Source organism: Amia ocellicauda, chromosome 8, assembly GCF_036373705.1.
Source record: "Amia ocellicauda isolate fAmiCal2 chromosome 8, fAmiCal2.hap1, whole genome shotgun sequence".
NCBI classification, from domain to species: Eukaryota; Metazoa; Chordata; class Actinopteri; order Amiiformes; family Amiidae; genus Amia; species Amia ocellicauda.
In genome coordinates, this window is record NC_089857.1 from 2,882,208 (window position 1) to 2,897,753 (window position 15,546).

Consider the following 15,546-nt stretch of genomic DNA (forward strand, 5'->3'; position numbering starts at 1 on the left):
CTATGACTTTCTCCTACTATTAGCTTACAGCGTGCTTTATGAAACATACGGAAAATGTCCAGCACACAGTGTGAGAGATACACATAAAGCATGTTTTCTTTTCATATGTGCCACAACAAATCAGTGGTTAATTAACCATCTGCTCTGAACATCTGCAGAAATAATTAGAATAGAAAAAATAATCATCACCAGCATTTGAAATGCAAATATTTATGGATTTAGTTTGGGTTTCTTGCAGTTTTGAAGAAAACAAACTGAATAAATAACAGCAATAGTACATTTCCACAAAGCAAAACAGTGCATAATACAGCAGTAATAAATTAAATTTTTTAAATGTGTTTATGATATGTAAGGTTATTATTCAAAATCTAGGAAAAGATATATCTTTTCAAGTTGTTTTTTTATATTCATGTAATAAACACAATTCATTAAAATTACTTTGAGATGTGGTGGAGTGTCAGAAAATGTTATTAGTCAATTAACTTGCAGTTTCTGTTGAGCAGCAGTCTTCCTGTTTGGATATATCAGTATCTTTGTTGTGTGTGACATTATACTTTGGACAGGTCTCTGACATTGTGGTATTGATGGTGGAAGGGTTTATGTTCATGACTAATAAAGAGCAGGGTAACAATGCTGTAAAGCAAATGTGTATTTCTGTACCATGACTCACTGCTTTGATGAGTCAGCATTAACTGTGCACCTGTTGCAAAAAACTTGAGGTCTTGAATTTAGTCTTGACTTCATGGAAAAACTCTGAAATATTAGCTAACATTGGCTATGATGACATACTGTCATAGAGTCAAACTGATTTACTGGTATACATTTTTCAAAACAAGCAGCTGCTGAATCAATACATTACAACCAACAAGATGGGGCAAATCATCTCCCCTCATTTGCAAACTTTCTGGGCAACTTTCAGTTATCTGTGCTTACTATCATTTGACACATCTTTTGTGTCTGTATTTAGAGTCTACTGTAAACAAATTTTGTAAGTGCCAACCATGCTGGGAGCCTGACTCCAATGTGTTCAGTGGGAATTTGTTTATTATTCATGCTGTGTGACTCATCTTCTATGTTGAATATCTCTATGGAAGTCCCTTCTCCATCTCAAGTGCAGATAATTGAGAAGTTCTGAAGAATTCAAATTAGAAGAAAAAACAAGGATTCCGACACATTTCAATTAATCTATCCATTTCTTTCCCATGAAGTCACCCAGACTGCACTTTATCAGCAACCTCCCCCGCCCCCCGCTCAGACGGTCGGTCCATCGGTACCCCCAGCTCCCCCCCTGGACCACACTTCATTAGCACTGCACCCCCAACCTCCCGTCTGAATATAATGAAACTCCCAAAAATTTACTCCTAACTAAAATTCATTATAAATAGGCCTATACAATAATATTTTTCCTGTTTGCCCCCCCTATACATTGTTTAAACTTTAGTTTGCCAAGTTGCAGGTTAATATCATAAAAACATGGTCTCACAGAGGGCTGAATTTAAATAATGTATAGTATAGGGGAGTATGGCTTGAGCACTGCCCAATCCCTTCTCAAAGTCCTCCATGCCTTCTCCACTTTTCATTATTTAGGCCTGTATAAAACAGAGCATGATGACAGTTTTGGCTCATGTATCTCTGTGTTGTGCCAGAGATATCATCCCCTGTAGGCTTGCCAAAGTCCATTTACAGTACTCTGCCACATTTATTTCTGATCTGGGCTAATGAGATCTGTCTGTCATCTAATCTGCACTGTCAACCTTTGGTAAAGAGATTCGTCACTAATATACTGTTATGATGTTCTCCGGGTAGAGAATCAATAAACACTCATGTTGCATATTTCTTTAAACCTGTGTCCTTGCTTTGTTTTATTAGTGGGCCAGTCCTTTATTGATTTCTCTTAATGTATCAACCTGCACCCTCATCTTCCCCGGCAATTTAGCTTCCCAATACGATGGGGGTATCATTGAACTAGATGGTTTTTGCACAAAGCCTGCTTACTGAAGTGCACTCTCGTCAATATCTATCACCTGTTTTCTTTGTAGTGCTCCGCAGGCCTGGATAAAAAACAGAACAAACAGAACTCAATGAATTGAACAGCATGGTTCATGACAACCATGAACTGCATGTATCCCACAAAAAAATTATAATGCATTTGTAATTTGAAAGTAAAACCTTAGCCACCATAGACAATTACTTTTAGAAATCAATATTCTGAGCCCTGCAGCACAATGTGTACAGTCTGCATGTGAAACGAAGAATTGTATTTTATTTCTTGCATTCAATGTAACAGTAAGAACTTGGATATCCTTAGGTGCTCACTGTCTGTGGCAGGCAATACCGTTCTAGTACATAACCCTAATATCAGTATAAAATCTGCATGTGGAAGTGTCAGCATTGAGTAGTGTCACCACATTGCTGGTGTCAGGGTTCAGTCTTATTCCTATCTTGGCTTTCTGCTTAGAAAACTGACTGTGAGTGCCCCCAGCTCAAAAAATAATGGAGGTCTGCAGTGGGCTGCTTTTTTGTGCTAATTTCTGATGTTTGATCTTTTTAAAGTAGTTTACAGGAATACAACTAAGATAGGAAGGAAAAATAACTTCCGAAAGCCTTTGTGAAACAGAATATTCAGCAGATCTGTGCAGCCCTCGCCGTATCGACATGACTGATTATACACCCTACTTTACAATTACAATGCTCAACTGCACTTCAGTTAACAATACCATTAAGGCTGTAGGAACAGAACAGTAAACAAAAGGCAGCTGACCAAAACATTGTGCCATCTGGTTCCAGTTATATGTTGCCATTTTCATGTGGTAGCTCCGATTATTAGATGGTAGCTTATATATTCTCCACCTCTCTGTAACTTTCTCTCTCTCCATCTCGTTTTACCAAAAAAACACTTCTGCTCTATCCATTCAGCTTTGTATATTTAAAAAAGGTATAAGGTGGAATTTTCTTTCTTGTCTTTTTTAAAATTAGCATTCTCACAGCTTCCTTATTTATAGGCTATTGATTAAACAGAATGTGGTTCCGTTCCTCACCACTTTAAAAAAATGTAAGTCTTTTAAAATGAGGCAATGTTTAGGCTGCAAGGCTTGGATTGAACAGAAACCTTTCCCAATCTAGGTAAAGTACCTTGCTCAAGGGTACAATATCAGTGTCCCCCAACTGGGATTGAAGTTCAATCATTGAACCTACAATCCTCTGCTTCAGAGTCCAAATATCCAAGAATTTCCAAAACTACAGCTTATTGACATGTTCAGGTATTAACAAAATCATAATCTATATGAAAAAAGTATACTGTAATGTACCAAGGGATGTTCTGTGAGGGAACCTGCATAATAATACCTGTAGCGTTATTGTGTTAGTGTGAGAATGTTCCAGGGTCAATAACCTTTGTGGGCACCAAATATGTCTATGTCAGTATAACTGAGCTTGGCCTATCTGAAGCATGCATGCAGTGCTAACTGATGGTACAGCTCATGGTTGGTTGGTGTGGCGCCAGGGACATGATAACCTAGCATTGGGCTTAAATACAAGGTGCCCAGCATACAGGGTCCACTGTGAGGTGTCTGCTGCATTTGCTATGTATACACTGAGAAGCTGATGAAATAAGCCTGTGCTGTGTTCGTTTAAACCGGAGCATTCGAGAACTATAAAGATGGGTACTTCTCATTATTACCATGAGAACCCGCAAACATTAAATACTTTTTTTATTTAAATGATGCCTTATATGACATACAGAAATTATTAATTATAGCTATAGTAATAGTACAGGTGGTGGTTGTGTTTTTGTAGTTTAGAAATTAGAGAATTATTCATAGTGACAAATGCTTTATTTAATATACTGCAGTATTCTGCTTCCATTTATCAGACAGCCTACATTTTAATAAGAACATACATGTTTAATGCTTTTCACTGTGTCTTGCACATTTATGATTCCTTTTCCAGGCTAGGCTCATTAAGCCATATTATAAGAAACAGACTGAAAGGGTGGGTGAACTTCTGTAAAAACAAACAATGTAGGCTTATACACAAACACAAACACAATATATATATATAAAAGAATATTGGAGGTGGATCTGTTTTGCTTTGGGGTTGTTTTACATCTTCTGATCCTGGTACCCTTGTTTGAATCAAAGGGACAGATGGGTTCAAGCATCTACCAGGTCATTTTGGTAATTTCTCTGCTAAGAAGCTCAAGCTTGGATACATGCTTTGGATCATTATCATGCTGTAGTTCTACAATGGTTAAGTGAACACAAAACAATATTCTCAATTGGTAATTGCAATCACCAGATCTATATCAAATTAATGTACAAGCCAAAACCAAGAACTGGAGAAATATTGGCAGTATCAGGGGTCACAAATCCCTACTCAGAAGTGCCAGAACTTTATATAATCTACTGAAAAGGACTTTGGCATCACAGTCAAAAGATAATGCATAGTTAGTTACAATGTGAATAAATGCTCATTGTATTTTTAGAAAAAACAATGTTATTTGTTGCTCTGTGCAGTGTTCTTCATACTAATAATTTAGGATAATAATTTGGGAAAACATTTTTTTGAACAGTTGCAATTCTTCTGTTAAATCATCTTTTAGTAACAATTTGGTATGAATACATTTGGAGGCCACTGTATGTAGGCTAAATATCAGCAGCAGCAGCCTTGTCAGTCAACTACTGGATGAATGACTCCCCATTATGTTTTCACTTTTCACAGCTCTTTTCTCCAGCAATGGTTCTGAATCAATGTTCCAGCCTTCTACATGGTCTTCTTTTTGGTCTTATTCAAGCTTTTCGGTTCCTTTCTATAGCTTCTTTAGTCCATCTTTGTTCTGTTATTCTTGCAATGTTTCCATATTCATGATTTCACATACTTTTGTTTGTTCTCATATCCCTGTATTTGTTTTTCTCTTTTTGTAGTTTCAGGCATACAAGTTTTAACAGGCATGCTTGTTTGTGTTGTTTACAATTTCTATATCATTTTACTATTTAGTGACAAGGTTGTGGAGCCATACGTGAGCACTGGTAGTATGCATTGGTCAAATACTATCATTCACTATCAAGTTAATTTTGATTCCAAGCCTTGAGCGATGATGAGATTGTCTGCAGCTTTCTAACAGTACTAAGATTACTTATTTATTTATTAAAACAAAAACAAAAACATAATATATAACACAAGAAACCCTGTAAAACAAGTGTAAACATGTATTTATTAATTTATGTAAACCTAAAAGGCTGTGATCTCCTCCGTAACTCATGTGTCAATAAAACTGCAATTTGTACTAGCAAAGGAGAAACTAGGCATCATTTTATTACGAGAGATTGCAGGTATTGACTTTTTCCACAATTGATTTATTGCCACACAGTTTAATCACTCACATGCTGATCATTCAAAAGCTTAGTTCATTCCAGGAGAACCAGAAAGGTTTTTTAGCATACAGAACTATACACTACTATGTCTTTGAATACAGGACTACTGGCAAATTGTTGACAAACCCCAGGTTGAGCTGGGTTGAAGCCCCTGTTTAAGTTTTTATTTTTTTAGGTTATTTTGTATTTCCAATGCATGTTCCTACAGCAAACAGAATACTTTGATGTTGAAGATTGCCCTATGGTTTCCCTTTCTCCTACTCTGAGCTTAAGACGTATTTTGTGAAACCTGTAAGGAACAAATGAAGGCTTTTTTCTTTGCTAAACACTGGAAACCTGAAAATGCTCTGGTCACACCCCTACAGTACAGGAATGAAGGCTGTATTGAAATCAGATAAGGTTTGCATAATGTCCTGAGTGAATACTTCTGCCCTGCTTCCTCCGGGCAGAAACTACAGAAGTGCTAAGCAGATTGTGAAAAGTATATTGGTAAACATACTTCCTGGTGGTAGCAGGCCTACGACACAATCAGTTTCCCCATTCATCAGGAAGTGTATCAGGAAAGCTCCTTTCTTTTGATCATAAATGACTCACTTGAGTTTTGCAAAATCAGACCTATATGGGTCAGAGTTGTCAGGAGGGGGAAATGTGCTGATTTCTCAAGCTCCTTCATGGACACCAAAGAAAGCTGAAGTTTTCCTCACTCTGTTCTGTCGATGCTCTTTTGCTCTTAATTTTCTCTCCTCACCTCTCTGAACTCATGCACACCCAACTGAAACACAGTGTGATCCAGAACAAGCTATATTATGAAAATTACATTGTTGTTTTTTTGTACAATGGTCTCTATTGCTCGTCTGTTAAAGCACCACACACTTTCAAAACCCTGCAACCTGCTTTGTACCAAAACCTCCTGAAAAAAAGACCCTTATATGATTTTGCCACCTAACTTGACTTGTAAAACCTGAGATGAGTTGACTTTGTTTAACATTATTGGTACCTGGACTCATAATCATCACAAGCCTGTGCCATGTAACAGATCTTCTCCATGTCTATCAGCACATTTCTTTCTAACCCACTCCATTGCCTGTGATTGACAAGGCAGCCAGCATAAACTCTGCCTGCAATAAATACACAGATCTTGATGCCTTACTCATACACCAGATATGGCATGTATACCGACCTTATCCCATGACAACCAGCAAGACGCAACTGGATTGTGTGCAGTATAGTACAGAAGACCAATTTCTTAGTAACTCAGCATTTTGGTGCTGGGGTTGCATAACTAGGAAACAGCTTGAGGTCCAGCTAGTGTCATCTGCACTGAATGTGTCTGCATGTCAGTTTCTCATCAGCTCTGTGCATCCTAAAGGGACTTAGTGCAGCAGAAAAAGAGACGAGAGGCTTATGGACAAAGACATTTGAGTTTTATTGTCATGTTATTATTTATTTTTGTTTATCCTGGACACATCCTTACGATGGCATAAATGCAAATTCTGCGGTATTAGATTATATTAATACTACATAAAGGCAAATTTTCCTTGTATATACAGCTTTCCAGGTGTTCAGAAAAACAGAGCCAGAGCAGCATGGGAATTTTGCCAGTTCCCATTTAAGTTTCTACGTGGAAGAGGAATTGTTGATTTGCCTGTATTTGTCTGTTGAGTCTGTTCTCTATTAAAAGTTGATTGTAATGTGAATCCTGTTAAGTTATAATGAGAATGCTATGATGCAATTTAGAATTTAATGGTATTTACTTCTAAACATACAAGAGTGTGTCATCATAAGACATTAAACCACCATTTAGTACAGGTGTTACATTTATTTTTCACTTTTGCTTTATAATTCTTATTTGTATAGATGACAGCACACATGTATGCAATAAAAACAGAACTAGAACAGTGGGATGCATTTGGAATTGTAAGAATTGATCTGTAGAAGAATTGAATTGACGGGGATTGAAATCGAGTTGAATTAGTGGATTGACCCCATCCCTGGAAATTAAAAGTTTTCCAAATGTAATGAATTGGTTTATGGGGGAATTGAATTGGAAGGAATTGATGTGGAGAGTGAACTAAATTAGAGCAATTGTTTCTAACCCTAGTCCTAGAGAGCTACAAGCAATATTCTTGGTCACCATTTTTCAAGGCTGGAAATACCTGATCAAATAAGCAAGTACAGTGGATTGCCTGGATATTCTGGTCCTTGAGGGAGGGCTAAAGAGGTATGCAGTTTTTATTGCAAATGATCTCTAAGTTATTTCCAAAACAACTGCAAAATGTATCAGTATTATAGATTTTTCATGCTAGACTGGGGCTCTCAAGGATTTCAAGATCTCTTATAGGAAAACTTTGGTAAGGGATAAGAAATTTAAGGTCTCAAGAACAGCATTCCTGCAGGGTTTCAATGCATCTTTCAAGAAATGTAAAACATAATACCTAGAAAAGACAAAATAAAAGGTGATTTGAGTTGTTATCCAACTAATTGGTGCAATTCAGTAATTAAGTAACCTGGGGTGGAACACAAATATGTGGACTTTGTGTACAATTCTACATTTACTCAAAATCTGGGTCAAAAATGGAAATGGGGGTGGTAGAGTCTTCTGTGGTTGACACTGAATTATATAATTTGTGTTTAATATTTTACAGATAATTTAGCAGAAAAGTAGGTAAAAAATGTGATTCAAGAAACGAGGGATTATAGCAATACAGCCCAGTAGAAGCAAATTATTTTTTGAAAGGAAGCTGTGTCACTTGGGATACCAATCATATTGTTCTCAATAGAAAGATCTCCTGGACTTAAGCTTTGATATGTATTTTATATTACATCTCCTCTAATAATTTATGAAGTTATATCTGAAATCCTCAATCCTGTAAGCAAAATTGTAAAATTACCATTGCCAAAACATAGATACCTATATTTTACCTATACTTCATCTATAATCACTGATATCCTAATACATTATTAGGGCTTGTTCAGTTTAGCGCCTTCTTTCCTCCAGGTGTGTTGGTTTAGGACAGCATTTGAAATTAGCAACAGCCCAACACATTCAAATACATTTAATATCTATTTACATATCTTACACCAGGGATCCTACTGCAAGGAGCTTAAAGTGGTGAATAAGGTTTCTTGCCTTTAAATGTACTGAGAACTCTTGAGTAATGGTAATAATAACCTGAAGCCAGTTGTATCAACCCAGTTTATCTTTGCTTTGTAATTCTGGTTCACCCCATTATATTAATATTTCAAAATATCCTGCAGCTGTATACTCTGTAACATATGTATATGTAATCTAGCAAGAAATGTAAATAGATTTGACACTTTCTAGACTTGCATGCTTCTCGGATTTGATTTAATTGACACATCTACAGTGTATGTATTTTGGCTTTGCTAATGCAAGAGGATTACAACTGCATTATATGTATAGCAATTTAGAAAGGTGTTACACTTTGCCTCTATGGATAAAGAAGGAAACCTAATATCCACTGTACTTCATCATTTAGCAAGCAATACAAGTAATGTGTCATACTAGGGATGTTAATAATTCACAGTTTAAAGTGATGTACTTTTTTTACTTAGGCCTATGTATTACATACAATTTTGCTTAACACATAAAGAAGGAAAATAACCATAGCAACTGATGTGTAAAAATGATTTCTTATTGTGTTTGGACTTTATTATTATTTGTTGCTGCAGCCTTTCTTTCACACTGTTTCCTGGGGGATTTGTTTTGGATGTGTTTCTCAAAAGAATACAAAAAAAAGGAGGATGTTGTTCTCAATCAGAGTGTGTATTTCCTTCACATGGATATTTATTTCTCAATATCCTGCATTCTTTTATTCACTATTTTACTTTTTAACTTAAATGTTGAGCTTTGTTACAGTGGTAGAAATTATGCTGAATCGCATTAACCTAAGCATCATTTACATGCATTTCAGGGGTAGGATCTAGCACGGAGAATTGATTGCAATGGGTATGCAGCTAATTGCCATGGATCTTGCATTTAAGAAGCTTGTCATTTCTTGTGCCAGATTACAAAATGCCATGTCGACAAACAAAGTTCAAATTTTTCATATTACAAACTTAAATGAAATCTAACACGCTCAGGAAGAATTAATGCATAAGTCTTTCCAATTTCACTAAGTAATTGATGCTGATGTACTGGGATTCTCCTGTAGTAGAGTGGATGCTTATAACAGCAGTAACTTAGGTCATACAAGGATGTATGGGCTTGTGGACTTTTAATGAAAATTCCTCTGTTCTGTCAGTTGTCAAAATGGGAAAACAGTATATGTTATAAATCTATCCTTATTTCAGCAAGGTGAGATGAGCACAGTATCTCATTTGTGCATTTATAACTATTTTTATATAGCATTTGGCCGGTATTGTCACTGGCTTATTATGCACTTTTTTGATATTTTGTAAGTGGCCTGTGATTCTCTTACTAATGAACAGCTGCTCAGAGATTCACTCCACCAGTCATATTACTAAGCGCTGGCTGGGAGTCGATGAGTCGTGCTCTGCCTGCAGTGCTGAGGATGAGGAGGTTGTGATTGCTGCTGGAGCGTAAAATGACTATTAGAAGAAAAAAAAGGCGTTCCGCCAAATTCTTTGGTTATAGAGAAGAAGGGCCTGGCTGAGACATGGGCGTTGCAGTGATTTCTGCATACAGAGACCAGCAGGATTTTGAGACATGACTTGACACTTGTAGGGCATGGAATGCTAGTTGCTAAATTAAATGTCATGCCTTTGATGTGTGTGTTGAGGCGTTTCCTGGAGGGAGTCCCACACAGTGCACACAGAGTTTTACTGCTGTGGCTGGGCAACTTGATGCTGGGTGCTGCAAAAAAAAACTTTCCTTAAAATAAAAATTAATGAATACATACGTTTTGTGCAGAAGTTGATTTTATATTTTCTTATGATGCGGCTCAATCTCTCTCAGTGTTATATCCCTTCCTGCACAAACACCAGGACAAACAGTTAGCAGATTTTTCAAAGAGGCTAGTTACCAGACTCCCTGTAGGATTCATCTAGTCTTTCATTGAACTGTGTTGCTTAGTCTGCCCTGTCTGTACCTTAAGAGTCCATCGCTCTATACAGTGAGGGAAAAAAGTATTTGATCCCCTGCTGATTTTGTACGTTTGCCCACTGACAAAGAAATGATCAGTCTATAATTTTAATGGTAGGTGTATTTTAACAGTGAGAGACAGAATAACAAAAAAAAAAAAAAGATTTGCATGTTAATGAGTGAAATAAGTATTTGACCCCTTCGACTTAGTACTTGGTGGCAAAACCCTTGTTGGCAATCACAGAGGTCAGACGGTTCTTGTAGTTGGCCACCAGGTTTGCACACATCTCAGGAGGGATTTTGTCCCACTCCTCTTTGCAGATCCTCTCCCAAGTCATTAAGGTTTCGAGGCTGACGTTTGGCAACTCGAACCTTCAGCTCCCTCCACAGATTTTCTATGGGATTAAGGTCTGGAGACTGGCTAGGCCACTCCAGGACCTTAATGTGCTTCTTCTTGAACCACTCCTTTGTTGCCTTGGCTGTATGTTTTGGGTCATTGTCATGCTGGAATACCCATCCACGACCCATTTTCAAGCCCTGGCTGAGGGAAGGAGGTTCTCACCCAAGATTTGATGGTACATGGCCCCGTCCATCGTCCCTTTGATGCGGTGCAGTTGTCCTGTCCCCTTAGCAGAAAAACAGCCCCAAAGTATAATGTTTCCACCTCCATGTTTGAAGGTGGGGATGGTGTTCTTGGGGTCATTCCTCCTCCTCCAAACACGGCGAGTTGAGTTGATGCCAAAGAGCTCGATTTTGGTCTCATCTGACCACAACACTTTCACCCAGTTCTCTGAATCATTCAGATGTTCATTGGCAAACTTCAGACGGGCCTGTACATGTGCTTTCTTAAGCAGGTGGACCTTGCGGGCGCTGCAGGATTTCAGCCCTTCACGGCGTAGTGTGTTACCAATTGTTTTCTTGGTGACTATGGTCCCAGCTGCCTTGAGATCATTAACAAGATCCTCCTGTGTAGTTCTGGGCGGATTCCTCACCGTTCTCATGATCATTGAAACTCCACGAGGTGAGATCTTGCATGGAGCCCCAGACCGAGGGAGACTGACAGTTATTTTGTGTTTCTTCTATTTGTGAATAATCACACCAAGTGTTGTCACCTTCTCACCAAGCTGCTTGGTGATGGTCTTGTAGCCCATTCCAGCCTTGTGTAGGTCTACAATCTTGTTCCTGACATCCTTGGACAGCTCTTTTGTCTTGGCCATGGTGGAGAGTTTGGAATCTGATTGATTGATTGCTTCTGTGGACAGGTGTCTTTTATACAGGTAACGAGCTGAGATTAGGAGCACTGGGAGCCAGAAATCTTGCTGATTGATAGGGGATCAAATACTTATTTCCCTCATTAACATGCAAATCAATGTATAACTTTTTTGAAATGCGTTTTTCTGGATTTTTTTGTTGTTATTCTGTCTCTCACTGTTAAAATACACCTACCATTAAAATTATAGACTGATCATTTCTTTGTCAGTGGGCAAACGTACAAAATCAGCAGGGGATCAAATACATTTTTCCCTCACTGTATGTGTTTGTATGCTTGGGAATCCCCTCAGGGTTTCCCTCACAGAGACTTTCTCAAAGAGCTACTCCCCCACACATCACTGCCCACTGTTCAAATGTACAGGAAAGAACCACACAGAGCAACTCGATATTCTATAGAGTCAGTGCTGCAGGCTTCTGCATTGGCAACTATTTATAGTTCTTTAAAATATCAAAAGCATAACGATGTATGGAGAAAACCCACTCAATTCACGACTTAAGATATCCAAAGTATGTTGTCGAGCAGCAGCATTGTACTCTTAACCCTCTGTGGTACTAATGTATTTAAAAATAAATAAAAATTATTTGTTGAATCCTGGATATACTATACTCTTGTAATTGACTGGTACCTTTTTGCACTTTTTGTACTTTTATAGTGTGCCATTTGTGTGTCAGTAGTTCAGGGATTGTGAATGCCTTGTACCTTCTGTTAGGACATCTATACACTGTGATACAAATATTTAAAGCAAGCAGTGAAATTCTTCCAGTTTTGACTTTTAACAACATCATATGTTATTGTATTAGTTGGTTATTGTTTTCATTTCATCACAGGGCACTTATTTATTTTTCTATTCATTCTGTTCTGCTTCTAAGTCCTGGGCTTTGAATTTACGAGACAAGTCTGTCTCCTCTGCGGGGTTGTTTGATGTGGTCTTCCATCTAGCTGTAATAGAAAATAGTGATTCAATTCTCAAAACTAAGTTAGTGTCAAACAAAGATCAGTGGGTATTTGAATTAGGAGTTATAGGATGGTTCAGCAACAAGCAGAAATGTAATTATGCAGAGCTGACAGCTACCTAATGGAATTTACTTGTTAATGCCACTTTACTATTCTTGCCTTATTTTATATTAGTTAAATGCAGATTTGATTTTTTTAAATACTTAAATACCTTTCATCTAGCGAATGGAATGGAATTAAACAAGCAGTAAAGTGTGTGACTTAAACACTAAGGATCTATTTTGCCAATTATATAATAGATATGGGATTTGTTATCATAATGGACTAATGTTTCACCCTCTTATGAGAAAAGATGGCAGACAGGGATCCTTAACAATACTGACAAAGCACCTGTCTTTCTTCCCCCCCCAACCTTGCTTTCATGCTGAGATTGATTTTTGTTGTCTGTGCTGTGTTGTGTTTTACAATTTTAGGCTACAAGTGAGCGAGAACTGCTCGACTGCCAAGAGGTAGAAAATCCCAGGCTGTGAACTGGAACGCAGACTGACGTCACTGTTAGCACGTGAATCTGTGCTGGAGATTCTGTTGTGATTCATCTCTGATTCCTCTCTCTCCCCCTGCAGGGCATCAGTATAGTTGGGCCAAGTAATGCAGATCCCTCAACCACAAATGCAGGAATGTTCCAATTGGATATCATACTGAAGAGGGGACATAATTTAGCCATTCGGGACAGAGGAGGTAAGGGCTTTTGGTTTTTCTGTTGTTACTGTGGTTTCCCTTTTGATCATCCTGGTGTTTTTTAAATAAATGCCCAATAATGTACTTTTACAACAATACAATATATGATTATCTCATAGATATTTCCCTTCAGTCTTCTGTTTCGTATTCACTGCATAACTGAGCCTTTGCAGTTGGGACTGATTCCATCTTTGAAGGTGTATGCAGTGTACTGTAGAGTTAGGGTATTAAGTACAGGAGTTTTAGTATCTGATGCACATACTTGCTGTTAAATGTCTTTTGGGCTGATTGTTTATAATACACTTCAAAATGAGCTCCTCGACTGTGTAACTGATTTAATGGACAAACACATGGAAATAATATATGCGCTGCTAGGTATCTTGAGGCTGTGGTTCAGACAGACCCATCCCAGTGTATAGGTCTAATTGCTCTCCTCTAATTTCCTTACTAATTATATATGTTATTAGATTTAACAAGGAAAAGGCATTGCTTTTTAATCAGGCAACCTAGTGCCACCACTTCCTCCATTCAAACAAACTTTAGAGAATGGATCTTTTCCCCTCATTATCGACTCCATGATTTAATTAGCAGAAACAGTCTTACAATGCTAATTACTGCATTAAAGGCAAGCGGAATGGTCAGAGATGAGAAATGAAAGTGAAAATGACTTTAAGAACAGTGTGCACAAACAATTAGGGTTTAGGTTCAATTAGACACAAGCAATTTGTTCCCTGTGTTCCCTGCATACATATACACTCACCTAAAGGATTATTAGGAACACCTGTTCAATTTCTCATTAATGCAATTATCTAACCAACCAATCACATGGCAGTTGCTTCAATGCATTTAGGGGTGTGGTCCTGGTCAAGACAATCTCCTGAACTCCAAACTGAATGTCTGAATGGGAAAGAAAGGTGATTTAAGCAATTTTGAGCGTGGCATGGTTGTTGGTGCCAGACGGGCCGGTCTGGGTATTTCACAATCTGCTCAGTTACTGGGATTTTCACGGACAACCATTTCTAGGGTTTACAAAGAATGGTGTGAAAAGGGAAAAACATCCAGTATGCGGCAGTCCTGTGGGCGAAAATGCCTTGTTGATGCTAGAGGTCAGAGGAGAGTGGGCCGACTGATTCAAGCTGATAGAAGAGCAACTTTGACTGAAATAACCAGTCGTTACAACCGAGGTATGCAGCAAAGCATTTGTGAAGCCACAACACGTACAACCTTGAGGCGGATGGGCTACAACAGCAGGAGACCCCACCGGGTACCACTCATCTCCACTACAAATAGGAAAAAGAGGCTACAATTTGCACAAGCTCACCAAAATTGGACAGTTGAAGACTGGAAAAATGTTGCCTGGTCTGATGAGTCTCAATTTCTGTTGAGACATTCAGATGGTAGAGTCAGAATTTGGCGTAAACAGAATGAGAACATGGATCCATCATGCCTTGTTACCACTGTGCAGGCTGGTGGTGGTGGTGTAATGGTGTGGGGGATGTTTTCTTGGCACACTTTAGGCCCCTTAGTGCCAATTGGGCATCATTTAAATGCCACGGCCTACCTGAGCATTGTTTCTGACCATGTCCATCCCTTTATGACCACCATGTACCCATCCTCTGATGGCTACTTCCAGCAGGATAATGCACCATGTCACAAAGGTCGAATCATTTCAAATTGGTTTCTTGAACATGACAATGAGTTCACTGTACTAAACTGGCCCCCACAGTCACCAGATCTCAACCCAATAGAGCATTTTTGGGATGTGGTGGAATGGGAGCTTCGTGCCCTGGATGTGCATCCCACAAATCTCCATCAACTGCAAGATGCTATCCTATCAATATGGGCCAACATTTCTAAAGAATGCTTTCAGCACCTTGTTGAATCAATGCCACGTAGAATTAAGGCAGTTCTGAAGGCGAAAGGGGGTCAAACACAGAATTAGTATGGTGTTCCTAATAATCCTTTAGGTGAGTGTATATATAACAGAATGTTAAGTCTCCTGATGAGGTTGGAATCAGCCTATTTAACCTGAAACATTCCTTGTTCCATATAAAGTCCATAGAGAATAAGTTCAATTAAGCCCTTAGGAACAAAATAGTATGTGAAAGTAATCTATTAAGTATGATCTTTTGTAGAAGACAGTA

General features: G+C 38.2%; 1 protein-coding gene across 7 annotated transcripts in view; it reads left to right on the forward strand.

Moving 5' to 3' along the window:
* Window positions 1–15,546, forward strand: part of mctp1a (multiple C2 domains, transmembrane 1a) — a 200,584-nt gene that overhangs the window by 44,997 nt on the left and 140,041 nt on the right. For all 7 annotated transcript variants that reach the window (XM_066711829.1, XM_066711833.1, XM_066711832.1 and 4 more), the window contains one exon: window positions 13,288–13,402. In XM_066711829.1, coding sequence (XP_066567926.1) covers window positions 13,288–13,402 — 115 coding nt within the window. The remainder of the gene's footprint in view (window positions 1–13,287; window positions 13,403–15,546) is intronic.